The sequence below is a fragment of the Penicillium cinerascens genome, assembly GCF_028974065.1.
Source record: "Penicillium cinerascens strain IBT 15544 chromosome Unknown contig_9_segment0_segment0, whole genome shotgun sequence".
NCBI lineage: Eukaryota > Fungi > Ascomycota > Eurotiomycetes > Eurotiales > Aspergillaceae > Penicillium > Penicillium cinerascens.
Window position 1 is genome coordinate 1,525,384 of NW_026695296.1, and position 18,267 is coordinate 1,543,650.

Sequence of the window (18,267 nt, forward strand, 5' to 3'; positions counted from 1 at the left end):
TCTTATCGGAATATCAACCTTTAATCGCATGCTTCACCCAAAGCCTGGAATTACACAACATACGTATGCCAAATCCAGAATGAGTCTCCAGCAAAAATACCTCAATTATCTTTGTCTTCCTTGTTCCGCGGCTCAAAGTTCAACTGTAAATGTCTTTAGCCAATGCATTGAAAACATGGAATCTACTCGAAAGCACGTACCTGGTTTCCGTTGTAGAACTGATTATCACCCCGTTCATTCTGCTGGTCCCGCAGCGTTCGAATGGTAGGTCCCGTTGGCCGTGGTCGTCTCTCTCCGGATGGAGGATTTGTTGACTCGGATTCATTCGCTGATGCACTGGATCCATACCCGAGGATCGAGCCCACAATACCTGTAGCTGTACTGGCGACACCCGAGACCACATTATACACGGCTGATATTCCCCGCGCCGGCAGGGATCCTGCAGCTGCATAGGCTGTCGTGTATGTTTGGACAGGAACCATGACGAGGTTTGCAGTCGATCCGAGATTCAAATCTTGGAGTGTCTGCGACTCTTCGGCAACAGAGAGTGTTCGATTTGGGAGAGGTGTCAAGATGTGTTTCAGGTTGTATGGACGGTGATCGTCCTCCATTTGCTCATCCAGCCAGGGTCGCACATCGCCGCGGATAGTCTGTGTGGGCTTGAAGCTAGACCGGATCGAGCGGCCGTCAAACAGTCGTACCTGGAGTCGGTACTGGCTTGGAGGTCCTCGAGGAACCGGCGGTTGTGGTTTCGGCTCTTCGATAGTCGGCGCAGATTTCTTTTCTACCTTTGCTTTGGGTTTCTGAGGTACCTGAGGTGCTTGCGCCACTGGCTGCTTGCCCTTGGATTTCCCTTTCACGTCTTTCAGAGGCTGCGGCTTAGATGCCGCCTGCTTCGTCGGCGCAGGCTTCTCGGTGGCGGGTTTATCCACCTTCGTGTTAGTCTGGGATGTTTGCTGAGCAGAAATTTGGGAAGCGCTTGGGTGTTGACGTGACTGTTGTTGGGACGGAGCGTTGGGGGTATTGGGTATAACAGAGGTAGCAGCATTTGAACTGGCTGTAGACGTAGCTTCATTGCTCGTAGGCGCGGCACTGTTCTGCTGTGGCTGTTGAGCAGGAACGGTATCTTTTCGACCTTCCAGTGCTGCAATCAAACGGCTCTTCAAGTCGTCTCTCGAAACCTCGGGCGTAAGGTACTCTTGCAACGTGCCATTCCTATAAGTTGAAACAATCAGCTCAGATTCCACGAGTCCAGCAAGCATTAGACCCACTTGATAACAACAGCAGTTGGGAATTTCGATACGGGGCAGAAGGAGGTCAGGAACCCAGCTTCCTGGCTCCCAGCAGTCAGTCGCAAAAGCACCGCTTTGGCGTCGAGGACCGGCGCGACCTTCAGAGGATTAGCAACCACACAGCTACCACAAGAGGCAGTCAGTCGCGTATGCGCATACCTCATCATCTGTAAGGTACTCCTTCTCCCATGTTGAGCTCAGTGGTTCGTCATCTGTACATCAAACGCGATTAGATGGCCTGATCACTTGGTGCGGGGAGACCACCGACCTCGAACGAAACAAACCACAGCCTTGGCCTCTCGCACAGCGAGGGCAATACCATCCTGAAGGGATCCCTGAAAGAACATCGTCACGATCGCATCCTCGTCAGAAACTGGAACTCGAGTGTGATAGCTGGAACGTAGACAAAGTGGAAGACAACGTATACTGCGGAGAAACAGTTCGGGGAAGAGCGTGACCGCCCAGGCCCGAGTCCGCGCCCAAAATCCCAACTGCCGCATCGCATCACTTTTCCCCAAACAGCTTCAACTGCACCATTCATTATGCGGCCGCTTCTCTCGGTTCTGAGGACCACACCGGCAGCATGGTCTCTACCAGTCCGCGCTGTCCGAAGTCCCAACCCGTGGAAACTCGATTCCATCTGCTCCAGATGCCGCATACAACAGAAGCGGCAGTTCACGCAGTCGCGCCGCTTGACCGATCAGAATGCCTTTAGTGTAGATCACCCGGCCAAGCTGGTACGTGTGAACCAGAAGCATGGGCCTGGACTGATCATTCTCGGTATGTTACCTTCCAATCCAACCGTCCCCCAATATTCGAACACTGGCTGACATACAATTCTCGTCCAGCCCTGATCCCAATTATCGCCTTTGGCCTAGGAACATGGCAAGTCCAGCGCTTGGATTGGAAAACCAAGCTCGTCGCCAAATTTGAAGATCGCCTAGTCAGACCACCGCTCCCGCTGCCGCCGCGAATTGACCCCGAGGCAATCTCAGAGTTCGACTACCGCCGCGTCTATGCCACCGGCACCCTCCGCCACGACAAGGAAATGCTGGTTGGACCTCGCATGCGTGACGGCGAGGATGGGTTCATCGTTGTGACTCCGCTTGAGCGCGAGGGCCAGAGTACGGTGCTCGTGAACCGTGGTTGGATTCCGAGGAAGCTGGCGGATCAGAAGGACCGGCCGGATGGTGTACAGAAGGGGCAGGTTACGGTGGAGGGGCTGCTGCGTGAGCCGTGGAAGAAGAACATGTTTACGCCGGAGAATAAGCCGGAGGAGGGCAAGTTCTATTTCCCGGATATTGAGCAGATGGCCGAGTTGAGCGGGAGCCAGCCTGTTTGGATTGAGGAGACTATGGGTAAGATTTATTGCCTGATACATGCTCTCGGGCACTGCTAACTTGTTCCTTTCCAGTGGCTGATCTCCTTGAGGCTTATGATCGCCAAGCGAAGGGTATTCCCATTGGCCGTGCGGCGGAAGTCAATTTGAGGAACAACCATGCGCAGTACATCTTCACTTGGTAAGTCAAGATAATCCATCCAAGAACCGTGTCGATGTTTTTGGACTGGTCATGACCCCAAAGCTATTGAACGGGTCGCTAATGCTTCATAGGTATGGCCTGTGTCTGGCCACGTCAGTCATGTTGTGGATGCTGGTGCGGAAGAAGCCTAACAGCGAGGCCATGCGCCGAGTCCGCCAGAACCGCAACTGGTAGTTAGGTTCAAGCCGCTTTTTTTTGCATTTCCCATGGGTGCTTGGAGTTTTGTTTGGGTTGATCTTTTCGTTGAATCATTCATGGAGGCATAGCCAGTCTCATATCCTGCTGAAGCTCCTTGGGCAAATGCTTCTGAGCCAAGGAGAACATCGTCGTCGAACTGTTGATATGACGTTGCCTGGGGGTAGTCAGCAAACCATTTCGATCATGGACATGCAGCAAAACCAACCTTTTCATGAGCGTTGAGACGTCGCTCTCGTCAATAGTCTTGCGTCCCGCGTGCTTGGAGTATGCAGCCAGATCCTGGCTGACCTGCTCAAAGTACCATGAAGACGCCTGTTCGATTGCAGCCATTGCGGCTTTGTTGATCTTCGCCTTTGATCCGCCTTTCGTATGCGCGAAACGGGTGGCCAGCTTCTTGACCACTCCTGCGGGCAAGTTCGGAATAGGAATTCCATGTCTGGAAATTTTCTTCTGCTTGGTCTGCACGGCTGCACCCTCATCTCGCAAGCCGCCTCCAACAATTCCCGGGCTCTCGCTCGGGGATGCTGGCGGGGCTAAGTCGAGGCCGAAACCAAAGCCACCACCGACATCATTATCATCATCTGATGGAGGTGTCCTAGGGATCGGTTGGATATCTCCTGCAGTTAACTCGAATCCTTCCCCTTCGCCCTGGTTTTCAATCATGGGATCATCAATCGCAGGTGCATTTGGAGATGGAAAGTCCAGATCGAAATGGAACCGGCCCAGATCCTCCGTTTCTCCACTATTTGTGATATATTAGCCCAATTTGTACCATAGACAATTCCAATATCTTGAGAACTTACCCTTGGGCAAAGTCACCTCCACTGATCATCGTATCGTCGGCCTCGTCGTCACCACCGAGGATGCGCGTTCCTTCGCCTGCATCAGATTCACTATATAATGGAGCGCGGAAGTCCTCGCTCAACCTCCCAGCGCGACTGTACATTGACAATCTATCTCGGTCTCTCTCGCTCATCTCTTTGCGCGGGTATTCAACAGAGCGGTAAGTGATATCATCATCAAAGGCAGCAGACATCCGCGGTGGCGGGGTTGGTTCGTCGCTTCCCTCCTCTGATCCCTGGATCGGGAGAGATAGTCGCGGTGGCGCCTCCTCTGGCTCGTTATCCATTTGCTCGAACTCATCTATAGGAGCCTCCTCGGGCTGCGGCTCATCCTGGGGCGAGGATTGGATCGGTCTGGAAACGGGCGCGAGTGCTATATCATTCAACTCGTTAATTCCATCTTCAAGAGCCACAATTCCGTGCATTGACGTGTTGCTTGTTCGTTCGTACCTTTCCCGAGGTTCTTGAGGATATCAAAAGTAGTCTCACGCTGCATGCGACCACTTCGGCGACGGTCGCGACCTGGAGTGTTTGCAGCTCGCTGCTGTCGAGCGCGAAGCCCATATGGCGTTGACGGGGCGATCGAAGCTCTAGCCCGAGGTGTGAGTCGAGAAGCTGACCGCTGGCCGGACGGAGTCGCAGTTGTGACGAGTCGACTCGGCGTAAGAGGGTAGCGCGTGTGACTGGGGAGACGCTGAAGCTATAGAAATTCTGTCAGGAAGCCGAAATCTGCGCGCTCCGTGGTCAGCCACTCACTCCTGTCAATGTTGTTTCTCCAGACGGAGTACTCGTCCCAACACCCGAGTTGCGCAGTGACCGGCGGTCACGCGGCCTCGGGGTAGACATCTCCTGGGTTGGAACGCGAGTAGGGGTTAAATCATCAAAGAATCCAGATAAACGTGTGGTCGAGTTATAGACAAGAGAGTGGCAATGTGGAAATGTCGAAAGTCGAGTGCTGAAACGAGTGTTTGCGAAGCGCGTCTTTGAATAACATTGCGGGCCCGCATGTGATTGGTTCCGTGTTATCGATAAGGAATAGCTGACTCAGCCACCGTTTTTGCGACTTTTTTTGCGACGCTCGACTTTCGCCTCGTTGCATTCGCCCATTGACTCTTGATTTACTCGATTTGAGTGTCGTGAGCTATATTCAAGATGGTCGACGCACCTGCCCAGAAGGGGCTTTCGAACAAGCTCGACAAGAAGCGCAAGAGACAAGCCGACGACTCTACGAAGCAGGACAAGCCCGAGACAGCACCTGCAACTTCGGCATCCGCAGATGGCCCTACCAAGAAGAAGCGCAAGCAGAAGAAAACCAAGAAGCAGCAAGCGGAGCACGAGGCGAGAATGCAGGATCGCCAAGACGGCATTGACCAGTCGATTGGGAAAATGGATGGGCGTTTGCTGGCTGATTACTTTGTTCAGCGAGCAAAGAAGGTGGATAAGGAATTGTCGGCGGTTGAATTGAATGATATGTCTGTGCCAGGTATGAAACTAAATGCGATATTGAACAGGATGAAGGCCGTGTACTGACGAATTGCAGACTATGTCTTCCTCGATACATCCTCGTTCACCGAGTCCAGACACTTGGACAAGCTTCCTGATTTCCTCAAGGCATTCAGTCCCAAGGGTGCTGACCTGTCAAAGGCTTCGGAGGAGAAGGGTACCCCTCATACACTGGTTGTGGCTGGCGCTGGACTCAGAGCGGCCGATGTGGTCAGGTAAGATAATGATCAATTGCCTAGCCGGTCGTATCAATATCGAAGCTAACAATTGGTTGATATAGATCGCTACGGAGCTTCCAGAATAAGGAGGCGATTGTCGGAAAACTGTTTGCAAAGCACATCAAGCTCGAGGAAGCTAAGCAGTTCCTCGAACGTGCACGGTACGATCGACCGTCCAATAACGGATGAAGTGGAATGTGCATATGCTGACTATTTGTGCAGAATGGGCATTGGTGCTGGTACTCCGGCCAGAATTTCTGATTTGATCGAGTCTGGTAAGAACCACGCCGACATGTTTTAACTACATTTTTGCTGATCTAAATCTGTGTCTAGGAACTCTCAAGCTGAATGAGCTGGAGCGAATTGTCATCGACGGGTCACATATTGATCAGAAGCAGCGTGGTATCTTCGATATGAAGGAGACACACTTGCCTCTCCTGAAGCTGCTCACTCGGCCGGAGCTGCGCGAGCGTTACGACGCTGGGAAGAAGAAATTGCAGATCTTGATTTTCTGATTGCGCCAATACCTTAATGATAGAATTCTCATTTTGAAGAAAAGCCTTTTACCTAGTTTCAGGAATACTTGAACGTAGTCTTAAAACCAAACTTGATTTGACAGAACATATAAGGTCGGCGCAGGATGGATAGCTGACTGCTCAATCAGGAAAGCGGGTGATACAATCTCACCGCCTCGAGCGGACGGCAAAAACGGAATTTCTCTGCGTCTCCGCCCAATTTTTTCGGAGCTAGACTTGCGCATCTTTTACGACAGTTCTCTTCCACCTCAACCTTTTAATCCCTTCCGGTCTTCTCTGATCCGAAGGCAGCCTATAAATCCCAACCACCTCGCCTCGTCTTAATTGACACAAATCTCCAAAATATTCAAAATGGGCGACAAGAAGCGCAAGGTCGTCGAGGACCCTACCGAGCCCATTGCTCCCGAGGGCAAGAAGCTGAAGAAGGAGAAGAAGGAGAAGAAAGAAAAGAAGGAGAAGCGCAAGGCTGAGAAAGAGACCATCGAGGTCGCACCCGCCGAGACTGCCCCGGCGCAGGATGAGGTGAAGGAGAAGAAGGACAAGAAGGACAAGAAGGAAAAGAAGGACAAGAAAGAAAAGAAAGAGAAGAAGGAAAAGAAGGCCGATGCCGAGTCCAGCAAAGAGACCGAGGAAACCCCGCTGTTCACGATAGACACGGAAGGCGACAAGGCCACCAAGGACAAGATCTCGAAGGACAAGAAGGAGAAGAAGAAGCAGGAAAAGAAAGACAAGAAAGACAAGAAGGCCAAGGAGACTCCCCAGGAAGAGTCCGCAAACACCGACGAGGCCGCCGAAGAGACTGCCACCGGCACTGAAGACGCTGCAAACCAGAAGAACTCCCGCTTTATCTGCTTCGTTGGTAAGAACCCATTCTGCTCGGCACACGATCAACAAAATCGAACCGATCACTAACATATCACGACCATAGGCAACCTCCCCTACTCCGCAAACCTGGAGTCTCTCACAAAGCACTTCGAGAAGAATCCTCCCGCCTCAATCCGCGTCGCAACCAAGCCCGAGGCCCCTAAGAAGTGCCGCGGTTTCGCCTTCATCGAGTTCGACAACTACGACCGCATGAAGACCTGCCTCAAGCTTTACCACCACTCCACCTTCGACGACGGCAAGTACCCGCCTCGCCGCATGAATGTCGAGTTGACGTGAGTATTCCAAATCCCTTAAAACACAAAATCATAGTCGACTAACATGAAATTCAGCGCTGGCGGTGGTGGTGCCAATTCCGAGCACCGCAAAGAGAAGATCAGAGCTAAGAACGAGAAGCTCAATGACGAGCGCTCGCGCGACGCCAAGAAGATCAACAAGGATAAGAAGAAGCATGATAAGCGCCCCGCTGAGGGTCCTACTGGTGTTAATGCCGTGGAGGTGCCCGAGGATGACAAGTGGGCTGGTGTGCACCCCAGCCGTAGGCCGCGTGTGATGCAGTAGATGCAGCGTGGGTGAAATGGTTCGATCTGGGACGTTGGCTATACTGATCGACCGCACGATTGGTTGCGGAGTTTGATTCTCCCCGGTATGGTGATATGCTGGAGCTTTTTTTCTTTTGTTACTGTGCATCCTGGGCAAGGGGCAAAAGTCATGTTTTCTGATGAATTGATAGAGGATACCATTTTCCTGTCTTCTGTGCATATTTTGCAATGCCATCGATATTGAATATTCAAACTAGTCCCTCGACTTTTTACCTTTTATCCCATGATGCAATATCAGCATAGACTTGCTTGTCAAATACTAGAATCTATAGGAATCTATACTTTGAACACTCAAGCTTCGAACATCAAGTACACCTTGGAACAATCAACACGATTTCAAAGTACCTAATTCTATCAAGCCAAAATCAACAGACAAGCTTCCCAAGAAAAACAACATGTCAATGGATTCATCAAAAAGAGGCCCACGAAGCCTCTGGCTACCGGACGCCGTATTAACTATGAATTATTCATTATAGCATACGAGAAGAGAGAGGGAGAGCCATGCACCAAAAGGACCTTTACAAGATCATGCATCTGTTCCTCCTTCCAGACTTGGCAGCGGGACGGGGGTTCAGAACAGCCCTGGAAACACATTAGCACATCGGCACAGCCGGAAATTCCGTGCAGAGGTCCGTACCGGATAGCTTCGTCGAACACGCTCTTCAGGTTGCGTTGCGTCAGTGCGGAACACTCAAGGTACTTATGTGCGCGGATCTCCTTGGCTACGCCCAGTGCCTGCTCGTACGAGACAGCCTCCATCTTCCGGGACCGAAGGGCGTCGATGGTGGCGCGGTCGTCGCGGAGGTCCAGCTTGGTGCCGACCAGGATGATGGGGACGTTGGGGGCGTGGTGTTCGATTTCGGGGAACCACTACAAGAGTGTTAACATGGGGGCGGAGTCAGGGTGTGGCTGGGGGTGGGCTGACCTTGGCTCTCACGTTGTCGAAGGACGGCGGGCTGACGATCGAGAAGCAGATCAGGAAGACGTCGGTTTGTGGGTAGGAGAGCGGGCGCAGGCGGTCGTAATCTTCTTGTCCGGCTGTATCCCACAGTCCCAAGCTGATCGGTCGCCCGTCGACCATCACGCTAGCCGTGTAGTTGTCGAAACTGCGGTGGGGGCGGGTATTAGCATCGGTGGCACTTTTTGTCGGGGGTTTATCGTGGGTTGCATGGCACATACACGGTCGGGATGTACTCTCCGGGAAAGGCATTCGTTGTGTAAGAAATCAGAAGACATGTCTAGAGGTCGGGGGATGTCAATTTCTCGCTCGTCTTGGGATGGTTGGAGTCGTCCGAACTGACTTTGCCCACTGCACCGTCACCCGTCACCACGCACTGTGATCTTCAATTAGCTGGCGCGTTCGAGACGAAGCTCGAAGCTCGGAGCAGCTTACCTTCAGCGATTGAGTAGCCGGACCCGTCGCCATGATTGCGAAAGTATGTACACCAAAAAAGGGGGCGACGATAGGGGGAGGTTCACTCCGGAGGAACCGACAACACACAGAGCTCAGAGAAGAGCTTTAGGGGAGAAAAAACAGAAGGGGGAAGGAAGAAACGGGGTGGAGAATGGAAGAGCTCGAAAAAAGGAGGGGCGTTGCAAATGGGTGGAGGTCGAAGAGGCGAGCGGATCAACTTTGGATGAGAGTGAGTTTCCCCACATCCTTTTATTGATCTCTTACTCGTTGAGGCAGAATATACAACTCCTATTTACATATACCCAGCCCCCCTATGCCACAAGACTGGTGACGAGATTACCTGTTTGGCCACCGCGCAGTAACCCTACACCAATCGCATGAGAAATCCGTCACGAGTCAAGGCGCAACTGCACCGAATCAGAGCTTCCTCTATTTATATCATTTTCGTATCCGTCCCTAACACGTCCTCCGGGGTGATGAGTTATCTACAGCCGCGACACTCCCCGCGAACCGCCCAGGAATTGGCCCGCGCGTAGCTCCCAGGGCTTCGCCAATAGACCGGGAAGCTTGGCGGCGAATTCGCGAAAATAGGGGGCTTTGGTGTGCGCCTGGACCGCGGCCTGGTTTTTGTATCTGAACGGGTGTTAGTGCTGCACGGTGGCGGTTTTTCCTAGTTCGGGAATTATGGCCGAGGCACGGCCTGGAAGGGGGCCGAAATGGAAGATGTTCGCTATTGCAACTTGTGATCAATGGTGATGGACTGACCTCTCCACGATGATGATCTCTTTCTTGTCTTGGAAGGCGTAGTAGAGCAGTGTGTCGGGTTCGTGTTCTTGGACCTGCTTGGTGACGCCGGTGACGAGGGCGGCGACCTGGATAGCACATTAGTATGTGGTCAAGCTGATCATAGAGTATCATGCGAACCTCATCGAAGTTCTCCGGCTTGGGAGTAAGCACTGCGGCAACGTTGAGTTCGGACATGGTCTGCGTCACGATATCAGTATGGGTGGGCTCTACTATGCTGCAGAGGAGAAATGTAAACGGACTCGGGAATTTATCTAGCAGAAAGCCAGGGGATGGAGTGTTCTTGTAGAAAGAATCCTGGTCGGATAACCGAGTCTTCAGTCAAGCCGAACGCATCTTCAACCTCGGGCCATGCGATGTGGGGCGTTGAGGTGATCAGCTCCGATTTCTCCGGATCGTCTCGTGCCTTATCGCCATTTTATGGGTTTTGGTAGTTCAAAATGCTACAATTGTTCGTTATCTTTTCAAGCAAATACATGTGCCAAATATGGAATCTCCTAGACCCTGAAGCATCGTCAATTTGAATCAGTTTCTTCATCCCTTCTCCGCGCAACTTGGTCCCTCTACATTCTCTTTCTAGACGACATCTAATGCAAGAGCCAGGAAATGTACTATGGCGAACGGAATCCAACATATCCTCGGATGTATCGTGAGGCACGTTAACCCGACTTTTCTAGACTCAAAAAGATCTGCTTCATGTCACTGTCCGACTCCAATTGAAATGTTCATCGATAGGTTTGCGGATTTCCAAGTCATGCTTCTTGCCGAGCCCGACAAGTATTTCAAGTATCTCAGGCGCTAGATATGCCCGCTGCGAGCGTTACATTCTTTATCACGTCCAGGGTAGGATCCAAAGGTATGATGAACGCGGTGTTATCCTCAAGGATGAACTCCAAGAATTCCGGCGAACCTTCACCAAACAAGCATGCAAAGCTCTTTGACTGATTTTAAGACCTTGTTCATGTTTCAAAATGACCTTCAAAAAAATGATTGCCACCATATTACTATGATACCACTGCTTCCAGGACTTCATCACTGATTGGAAATGCAGGATCTCGAAAGAGAAGAATTTGAAGGTCTTCCGCGTTGTGGCAGGCGGCGAGCATTGTGTCAGATCTTTTGATATTAGCACCGGCATTCAAATGGGGCCGGAAAAGGGCCGCATTCTGTTTTCTTCGTCGCCGTAGATCGCGATACTTGAAACGCACACAATCACTGATGAAGTGGGCAAGGTTTGAGGGTACTCTCCGAGTAAGAGTTCGACCAATTCTGCCCCTACGTACTCAATATCTGCAAGTACCTCAAAGATGTCGGGTGTAATGCTAGAGAGGGGCTGGTGCTGCAGCAGAGCCTCGAGAATACCAGTCTTTACATCATACGCGTGCTCTAGAAGCATATTTAGGCCCTGGTCGACCCTCCGGGTTGGTGGTATTCGCAAAAGTTCTGACTTTGTTTGGGGAAGAGTCTCCAAAATCCAATGATCCTCGAGCCCTGCGGCTAAGATGAGATCCCCTGATGTTACTTGCAAGCCTTTACCGCGCTGCAAAAGTAGATCGGGTATCACCCGCTGACGGTACTGACACTTGGCTCTTTCAGGATGCAGAAGATCGGCTCCTTGGGCATGGCATGAGTTAGCCCTAGGTATCTACTTCCCTATGAACGTTATTTTCTGACAAAAAAAACCCCAATTTGTCGCAAAATAAGCTATACACTAGTCTTAAAACATCATTTGCATGAACATCAAAAAGACATTAAAGATAGCACTGGGAGAATATACAAAAGCAGATCTTCAACTGATCACAGCCATGTGACTGTTATTTGACGCGGCGGTCCAATTTTTGACTTGGGTTTCAAAAGGTTGGGCTTTTCAGTTAGGGCTCAATATCGCCGACCCAATGAGGGCCTAATTGAAAGTCGGGACACGTGGATTGAATTACCGGCATTGTGAAGAGTCGTAACGGTGCGCCGCATGCGTCACGTAAACGACAGCCACTCCTATCTGTGAAAACCTCCCGTCAAGTTCTTCAGGACAAACTAGAATTGTGGCTCAGCATTGCGTTGCCCCTGACGCCACAACCTTGCTGTGCGACAGGCTTCCACATTTCCGTGGACTGACCTCATTGATCGTCGACTAAGCCGCTCCCCACCGCCAAGCCACCGATTTCAGGTGTCATCGATAATAATAGCTCCTTCCCCAAACTTCCCCTTCTTTCATATCCTTCACACACACTCGCAGGAAGGCTGTCTCTGTGACAATGTCAGATACAGCACTTCCAGAGCCTACGGCTCTCCCCAACCTGTCCGATGCGCCCCCATCCAGCTCCGGTCGCGAGTCGGCCCACTCGGGGGCGGTTGACCAAGCGGCCATCCCCGACGAGCTCAAGGCCCGCCTGGACAAGGTCACACACTCTGAGGTGAGTCGTCATACGCGGGCTCAGCTTGGGATCCGCGCAATATGAAGTCCGTGGGAAGTCAGTGCTAACGAGGAACGTGTCGCATGCAGATCGGAATCACCACCCTCCTCACTCGATTGAAGCAGAGCGTGGCCTCCGCCAGGGTGAGCCCCCGCCTCGACAACCCGGATGGAAACACATGTGCGCTAACACTTTCCGACAGGATTTCTCGTCCTTCCTGAAGAAGAGAGGAGCTCTAGAGGAGGAGCATGCCCAGGGGCTTCGGAAGCTGGCCAAGGCCATTAATGACGCCGCGAACCGCAACGAGAACCGCCAGGGAACATACAGCTCCAGCTATAAGGATATCCACCGAATCCAGGAGCGCATGGCTGACCATGGTCTGCAATTCTCGGTTTCCCTTCAGCAAATGGCGGATGACCTGCACGAGCTCTCAACCAACATCGAACGCGGTCGCAAGCAGTGGAAGCAGACTGGATTGGCGGCGGAGAAGAAGGTCGCCGATGCGGAGGCTCAGGCTGAGAAGGCCAAGGCCAAGTACGACTCGTTCGCTGAACAGTATGACCGTGTCCGCACGGGTGACAAGGCGGGCGGGAAGTTTGGCCTGAAGGGTCACAAGTCGGCAGCTCAGCACGAGGAGGATCTTCTGCGCAAGGTTCAGAATGCGGACAGCGATTATCAGGCCAAGGTCCAGGCAGCGCAGGCTGCTCGTCAGGAATTGGTGTCGACTCACCGACCTCAGGCCGTTCACAATCTGCATCTGTTGATCTCGGAATGCGATTCTGGCTTGACACTGCAGCAGCAGAAGTTTGGTAAGTGATTGTTATGGAATTGGGATGAATATTGTGGTCTGACGAATTGTAGCTACTTTCAGCGAGAAGTTGCTGCTCGGCCAGGGTCTTTGTATCAGTCCTCTGAAGGCTGGTGCTGAAACCGGACCGTTAGCGCCCAAGAGCCTCGCGGAGGTTGTGCGTCAGGTCGACAACCAAAAGGATTTGCACGACTACATCTTGAGCCATGAAGGAAACCCAGGTGCTGTTACCTCGGATCAGGTCCAATATGAGCGCCACCCAGTATGTTGATCACGTCCATTGAACGAACTCCAATTGCTGACCTTTTTTAGACTCTCGGCGGAGCAGCTGCTTCATCGCAGCCAAGCACTGCGAACAAGCTACCGCCTACCATTCCCGCTTCGTTCTCAACACCGAGCGTTTCTTCGCCCAGCCAACCGCCCCAGCCTACGGACCGCTACCAGCCCACCCCGTATCCGGGATCCGCAGACCCCAGTTCGGCAAATCCGTCGGGTCAGCTACCCTATCAGCCCTCTGCGCCGCCTTCCAATGACCCCACGCCGGTTGCTGCGCCTATGCCTGGCCCTCCTCCAATGGAGAAGGGCTCCCTACCTCCCTTGAAACCAGTCTTCGGCGTGCCTTTGGAGGAACTGTATGCTCGGGATGGAACTGCAGTGCCATTCCTCGTTTATCAGTGCTTCCAAGCCGTTGAGCTGTTCGGTCTGGACATGGAGGGTATCTACCGACTCTCCGGCAGCGCCAATCACATTAGTCACATGAAGGCCGTTTTTGACAATGGTGAGTTGTACGTCATTGTTTGCAGAAGAATCACGCACTAACTTCCATTCGAAGACTCGTCACAAGTCGACTTCACCAACCCCGAGAACTTCTACCACGATGTCAATAGTGTTGCCGGGCTGGTGAAGCAGTTCTTCAGGGATCTGCCAGACCCCCTTTTTACCTTGCAGTACTATACCCAGTTTATCGACGCAGCCCGTAAGTCTTGATCCCGCCGTTCATCTTATTTCAACGCTGACCACGACTCAGGGATTGATGATGATATTGCACGCCGCGACTCGCTACATGCCCTCATTAACAGCTTGCCCGATGCCCACTACGCCACTCTCCGTGCCATCATTCTTGTATTTCCATCCAATACCCTTGAAGCGAAACATCGTACTTACCGCACGGCAGCACCTCAACAAGATCCAAGAACACTACACCGAGAACCGCATGAACGCCGGCAACCTGGCCATCTGCTTCGGGTACGCCCTTCCCCAAATCTTGTACTCCCTTCCCTCGAACCCCAAGCTAATTATGTTCCAGACCAACCCTGATGGGCGCCAACTCCGGAGGCAACATCGCCGACGCAGGCTGGCAAGTGCGCGTGATTGAGACGATCCTCAATAACACCTTCCAGATTTTCGACGATGACTAGATCCTCGACGACTGATCTCCCTCACGATATGCTTTTTCTGCTTTTCTTTGTCTTGATATCCCTAGGTTACTGAATTTGACCACCTAATACTGGTCCCGTTCCTCCTGGCTGACTGTTCATGGCATTGTCGGTCCCCGGCTTCGCGTTCTTTGGCATGATCCGGTCCGATTTATGTGTCTGCTGCGTTTTCAAAATGAGGTCTGTGGTTGCATGCCTAATGTTGTACTGTACATATACATGAGTGTTTCTTTCTGAATGAGGTATCTCTTTTACCTTGACAGGGTATTTTCTATTAATTTGCAGATCGTAGTACATCTAGTGGAATCATTCCGTGGATGAAAATAGTAGGAAGGCTTTAAGTTGATGGCATATTTTGCTATGGTACATGGAATGGTAGATGCTCTATAAACTGGCTTGACAAAATCGGCGAGGAAAGGCAAGGTTGGCGCCGAAGCATTCGGCGAGAAGAGAGCGAGGGCAATTGATCGTAAAACAAGGGGAAGAAACGAAGTTCGCCGACTCCCCAACCCTTTGGGATATACAGTGCCGGCTCGGAGGCCGGGTAGGGGAGCATTGAGCCGTTTATTTGCCCATCGTGGATTTCATGGCCTCCCACCGTTCCATCATGGACAAACCGGGCTGGAAGAATGGGTCGGCCTTGATGACCTCCATGGTGGTCGGGTTCGCGTGGCCCCAGATCCGCCATCCAGATGGCTTTCCATGCCAGATAATCTGTTGGATGACGATATATTCGCGGCAGTCCTGCACCTTCTTCGGCTCCTCAATGCGCTCTGCTGATTTGCCACGGCCCACGATCGTGGCCTTGCCCATCGTCTGTCGGGATGTCATGCGGAAGACAATCTGGCGGATACCGGAGTTGGGGATTTCGGGGATCTTAGTCGCGCGGTCTGCGAGAATGCGGACACCTCTGAAGAGAGTGTCGGGCTGGCGGAGCCAGCGAACGCGGCTCCAGGTAACCTTTTGATTCGACGGGCGGTTCTCGACTTGGTTGACGAGTTTGTTGGCGAGACCGTCACAGCAGAGGGCGCGCAGAGCGGAAACGTCGCCGCTAGAACAATGTCAGCCATGAACTGGAGAATGACAGGTCTGTATGCTTACTTTGCAAGAGCAGTGTACATATCCGCATGCAACTGACGCGCAATCTGTCGGCGCTTCCCCCACAGCATAGAATCGCCCATCTTGTCCTTATACGTATAGAACGCCACACTGCGAGGAAGTTAGCTTTGCTGCCATTGCGTCTTTCCCACCCGTGGTCCTCGAGAATGCGAGGCCTCGAGCTGGACTCCAGCAAGGAGAGAGAATGACAAACCTGGCAAAGTTCGAAAAAACGTTCTTAATCCAAGTCCATTGCAGGTACCATGCATCTTTCGGGTTCGTAAAGATCGAGGGCATATCGCGCCACAAGGGGCGCACAAACGTTCCCGGCAACAACCCAATATCATTCGGCATTGCCTGTCCTTGCATCGCATCCTTAGCGCGGGATTTCATCGACGGCTGCGTTACGCTCGGCGCGTTAAAGTTTTGAGACCGGATTGCCGCCCATCGTTGAGGCACCTGCGAAAAGGACCGGATGTGCGAGATTGGGGCGTATGGTTGAGGTATCATGATGCTTGGACGTGCGCTAGAAGCAAGGCTGCCCACGGGCAGTCGTAGTGAGGACGCCATGGCGAGCGGCGACTCAAGATGGATGTGTTCTGTCGCGAATCGGCGGCGGAGGATAAAATCCGCAGATCACGTGAAGACCTCCGCGCTTTCCATGTATGGGGCTCTGCCACAGCGCGGTCCTCACTGACGGTTCTCACTCTCCCTCTCCACTCCTCGTCTTGTTTTCGAATCGGTAGGTGCCTGTTTCGCGTTGGAAACTACTGCGCCGTACGAAGTTGCACCGGGGCGATTTTACACGTGTTCATTTCCTCTTTGCAAATTATCAATTAGGGGACTCGTGACCACATCGACACCCCAGTTTCTGAAACAAACACGCCGGCTTTTCACACAATACTTCTCGAGCGGCCTCGACCCTTCATATAACCGTTCCCAATCGTTGCGCGGCGGCCGTATTTGCCGCGATTGTGTTTAAAGGCTGGCTTTTCAACGCAATGCCTCTCCTCCGCCCTACTCTCCCCCCAGCGCTGCGCCTAGCCAGCCAGACCAGAACCTGAGACGGCCGAGTGTACCACCAGAGCTCCACCGGCCTCCGGTGTCAGTACCGGCAGGCCAATTCGCCAAAGAGGTGGCTTCAGAACACTTAACTGGCGTCCCGCCGTCCTCGACCTCCTCGAGATCCCATACCCCACACGGCAGCGATGCTAGCCAGGCTGGTTCCTCACCGCTTCATCCGCGAGTGGCTGTTATCTTGGGCGTTGACCGCCGGTGGTACATACCTCTTTTGGTCTGCCGGGCATTGAGCACGTTGCCCGCCGCTTGGTGGGGCTTGCGATGTGCTTTTACATTCCTGGCTGAGTTATTGCATATTCGGCCGGGAATAGGACGGGAGGGTTGGGCGGCGGCGATTATCGGGAGTGTAGGACAGGAGTGGGATGTTGAGAGGAGGTTTAGGGTTACTGAGGTGGCATTGGCTATTATGTGGGTATGTAAATCTTGCGTGGGAGTTGATGCTGCTGGGGACATCTTGATATGTCCGTCCAGCTTTATTGATCTACGTGCTAACTTCCTTTCCAGTGCTGCGCATCAGCATATCTTTCCTATTTCTTTGCTGATTGTATGATGTCTCGATGGTCAGTCTCCCATTCTGAAATCCCATGGCCTCATCGTTAACCCTCTCAGGCTTCTGAATTACACACCGCCAGCTGTTGTAATCCGTCTTTTAACAACGAACGGCTTAATTGCGTACATCACATCCTGGGTTCTCTATTTATCCGGCGCATCTTCTGACCCCCGACTTCTTCTCCCGGCTTGGATTTCCATTACCACTGTAAGTTGCACACTAGTCATGTCTCTTCCATTTACTAACAACTCTATCAGACCTTAACATTCGTCTACCACGCAACCCAAAACCACGCAACAATCAAACGCGAAACCGCAGCGTCACTACTGGTCGTCTCCGTGGCCAGTTTCCTAAGCATGTCCTCGCTGCTCCTTCAGCTCCACCTGACCCGCGAAAACGAGCCAGAAGTCCCCGTCTTCGTGATCACTCGCAAGCTGTGGGACTGGGCGGTTGCAATCTTCCTGCGCATGCGTGTTGCTGATAATCGGATTGCTGGGGAATTGTAAATTGCTGCTTCGCACTTCTGGGCGTTTCTTTTTCATTCATGGGCCTATCCAGCTTGAAGGGCAGCGGAACGCCTTGAAGCTTGAAGTGGGAGATAGGGTTGGATTATTGTATATTTTCGGGATTCTCCTATTCATCGGGCTTGGTCCATGGATGGCAAGCTGTTTCGTTCTTTTTTATCCATCGATCTTTGAGAGATCTAATCTATTTCTTTCTGTTTCCCCTGGCGGTACATGGGATAACTGTTGTATAAGAGTCGCACGTAGAAAGAGGTCTTACAATGTGTGCACATATTAAACCCTTACATAGCGGGCCACAGGTCGACATACGGCGACCAAACGGACTACAACTACAGACTATAGCTCTGAGCGCGGTTCAATGAACAGTTCATATTCCTTGTCTCCAAGCAATAGTACTGAGAGCAGCGCAAGGGATAGCAATGAGTGAGACAAAAGGAAAAGAATAAGGAAGACGCAAGAGACCGACAATCGGTTCAGCAGAGCACGCCCCGAATTCAAAACCGAATCTCCTCGAGCCCGGTCAAG

The 18,267-nt window shown here is 52.2% G+C and overlaps 10 protein-coding genes across 10 annotated transcripts; 5 read left to right on the plus strand and 5 right to left on the minus strand.

Moving 5' to 3' along the window:
- Window positions 1-101: 101 nt before the first annotated feature.
- On the minus strand, window positions 102-1,639 carry N7498_007421 (UBX domain-containing protein; the record flags this gene model as incomplete). The annotated part of the gene is made up of 5 exons (XM_058454483.1): window positions 102-143; window positions 201-1,215; window positions 1,272-1,390; window positions 1,452-1,504; window positions 1,561-1,639. The coding sequence occupies 5 exons, from the start codon at window positions 1,637-1,639 to the stop codon at window positions 102-104; spliced, it is 1,308 nt and encodes a 435-aa protein (XP_058306732.1).
- A 195-nt stretch (window positions 1,640-1,834) lies between these two features.
- N7498_007422 (cytochrome oxidase assembly protein SHY1) lies at window positions 1,835-3,053 on the plus strand (the record flags this gene model as incomplete). The annotated part of the gene is made up of 4 exons (XM_058454484.1): window positions 1,835-2,072; window positions 2,141-2,650; window positions 2,707-2,812; window positions 2,905-3,053. 4 exons carry the CDS (start codon window positions 1,835-1,837, stop codon window positions 3,005-3,007), a joined length of 957 nt encoding a protein of 318 aa, XP_058306733.1. The 3' UTR covers window positions 3,008-3,053.
- A 32-nt stretch (window positions 3,054-3,085) lies between these two features.
- On the minus strand, window positions 3,086-4,719 carry N7498_007423 (uncharacterized protein; the record flags this gene model as incomplete). The annotated part of the gene is made up of 4 exons (XM_058454485.1): window positions 3,086-3,773; window positions 3,835-4,246; window positions 4,324-4,573; window positions 4,630-4,719. The coding sequence occupies 4 exons, from the start codon at window positions 4,717-4,719 to the stop codon at window positions 3,086-3,088; spliced, it is 1,440 nt and encodes a 479-aa protein (XP_058306734.1).
- Window positions 4,720-5,016: 297 nt separating this feature from the next.
- Window positions 5,017-6,117, plus strand: N7498_007424 (uncharacterized protein; the record flags this gene model as incomplete). The annotated part of the gene is made up of 5 exons (XM_058454486.1): window positions 5,017-5,356; window positions 5,414-5,591; window positions 5,657-5,755; window positions 5,817-5,869; window positions 5,928-6,117. Coding segments are annotated over 5 exons (852 nt in total), but the record flags the coding sequence as incomplete, so codon positions are not given.
- Window positions 6,118-6,481: 364 nt separating this feature from the next.
- Window positions 6,482-7,573, plus strand: N7498_007425 (RNA-binding protein; the record flags this gene model as incomplete). The annotated part of the gene is made up of 3 exons (XM_058454487.1): window positions 6,482-6,989; window positions 7,059-7,287; window positions 7,345-7,573. 3 exons carry the CDS (start codon window positions 6,482-6,484, stop codon window positions 7,571-7,573), a joined length of 966 nt encoding a protein of 321 aa, XP_058306736.1.
- A 443-nt stretch (window positions 7,574-8,016) lies between these two features.
- On the minus strand, window positions 8,017-9,266 carry racA (putative Rho GTPase Rac). Its single transcript, XM_058454488.1, has 6 exons — window positions 9,008-9,266; window positions 8,916-8,948; window positions 8,794-8,852; window positions 8,540-8,720; window positions 8,252-8,484; window positions 8,017-8,196 (listed from the first exon to the last, which is right to left on the minus strand). Exons 1-6 carry the CDS (start codon window positions 9,038-9,040, stop codon window positions 8,133-8,135), a joined length of 603 nt encoding a protein of 200 aa, XP_058306737.1. The 5' UTR covers window positions 9,041-9,266; the 3' UTR covers window positions 8,017-8,132.
- A 247-nt stretch (window positions 9,267-9,513) lies between these two features.
- Window positions 9,514-10,009, minus strand: N7498_007427 (putative quinol monooxygenase; the record flags this gene model as incomplete). Its single annotated transcript, XM_058454489.1, has 3 exons — window positions 9,514-9,661; window positions 9,794-9,900; window positions 9,953-10,009. 3 exons carry the CDS (start codon window positions 10,007-10,009, stop codon window positions 9,514-9,516), a joined length of 312 nt encoding a protein of 103 aa, XP_058306738.1.
- A 2,009-nt stretch (window positions 10,010-12,018) lies between these two features.
- On the plus strand, window positions 12,019-14,493 carry rgd1 (putative Rho GTPase activator (Rgd1); the record flags this gene model as incomplete). The annotated part of the gene is made up of 9 exons (XM_058454490.1): window positions 12,019-12,246; window positions 12,336-12,389; window positions 12,449-13,055; window positions 13,108-13,316; window positions 13,367-13,832; window positions 13,887-14,030; window positions 14,082-14,176; window positions 14,229-14,299; window positions 14,361-14,493. Coding segments are annotated over 9 exons (1,986 nt in total), but the record flags the coding sequence as incomplete, so codon positions are not given.
- Window positions 14,494-15,054: 561 nt separating this feature from the next.
- On the minus strand, window positions 15,055-16,158 carry N7498_007429 (uncharacterized protein; the record flags this gene model as incomplete). The annotated part of the gene is made up of 3 exons (XM_058454491.1): window positions 15,055-15,541; window positions 15,592-15,699; window positions 15,803-16,158. 3 exons carry the CDS (start codon window positions 16,156-16,158, stop codon window positions 15,055-15,057), a joined length of 951 nt encoding a protein of 316 aa, XP_058306740.1.
- Window positions 16,159-17,074: 916 nt separating this feature from the next.
- On the plus strand, window positions 17,075-17,724 carry N7498_007430 (uncharacterized protein; the record flags this gene model as incomplete). The annotated part of the gene is made up of 4 exons (XM_058454492.1): window positions 17,075-17,080; window positions 17,173-17,228; window positions 17,278-17,425; window positions 17,476-17,724. The coding sequence occupies 4 exons, from the start codon at window positions 17,075-17,077 to the stop codon at window positions 17,722-17,724; spliced, it is 459 nt and encodes a 152-aa protein (XP_058306741.1).
- Between the last annotated feature and the right edge of the window lie 543 nt (window positions 17,725-18,267).

Excerpts from the sequence above, each read along its gene's own strand:
- racA (XM_058454488.1), bottom strand. The coding sequence starts at position 9,040 with ATGGCGACGGGTCCGGCTACTCAATCGCTGAAG. Across the intron at positions 8,949-9,007 it reads CGGCTACTCAATCGCTGAAG|TGCGTGGTGACGGGTGACGG; the intron begins GTAAGCTGCTCC and ends TGAAGATCACAG. Across the intron at positions 8,721-8,793 it reads GGAGAGTACATCCCGACCGT|TTTCGACAACTACACGGCTA; the intron begins GTATGTGCCATG and ends CCCCCACCGCAG.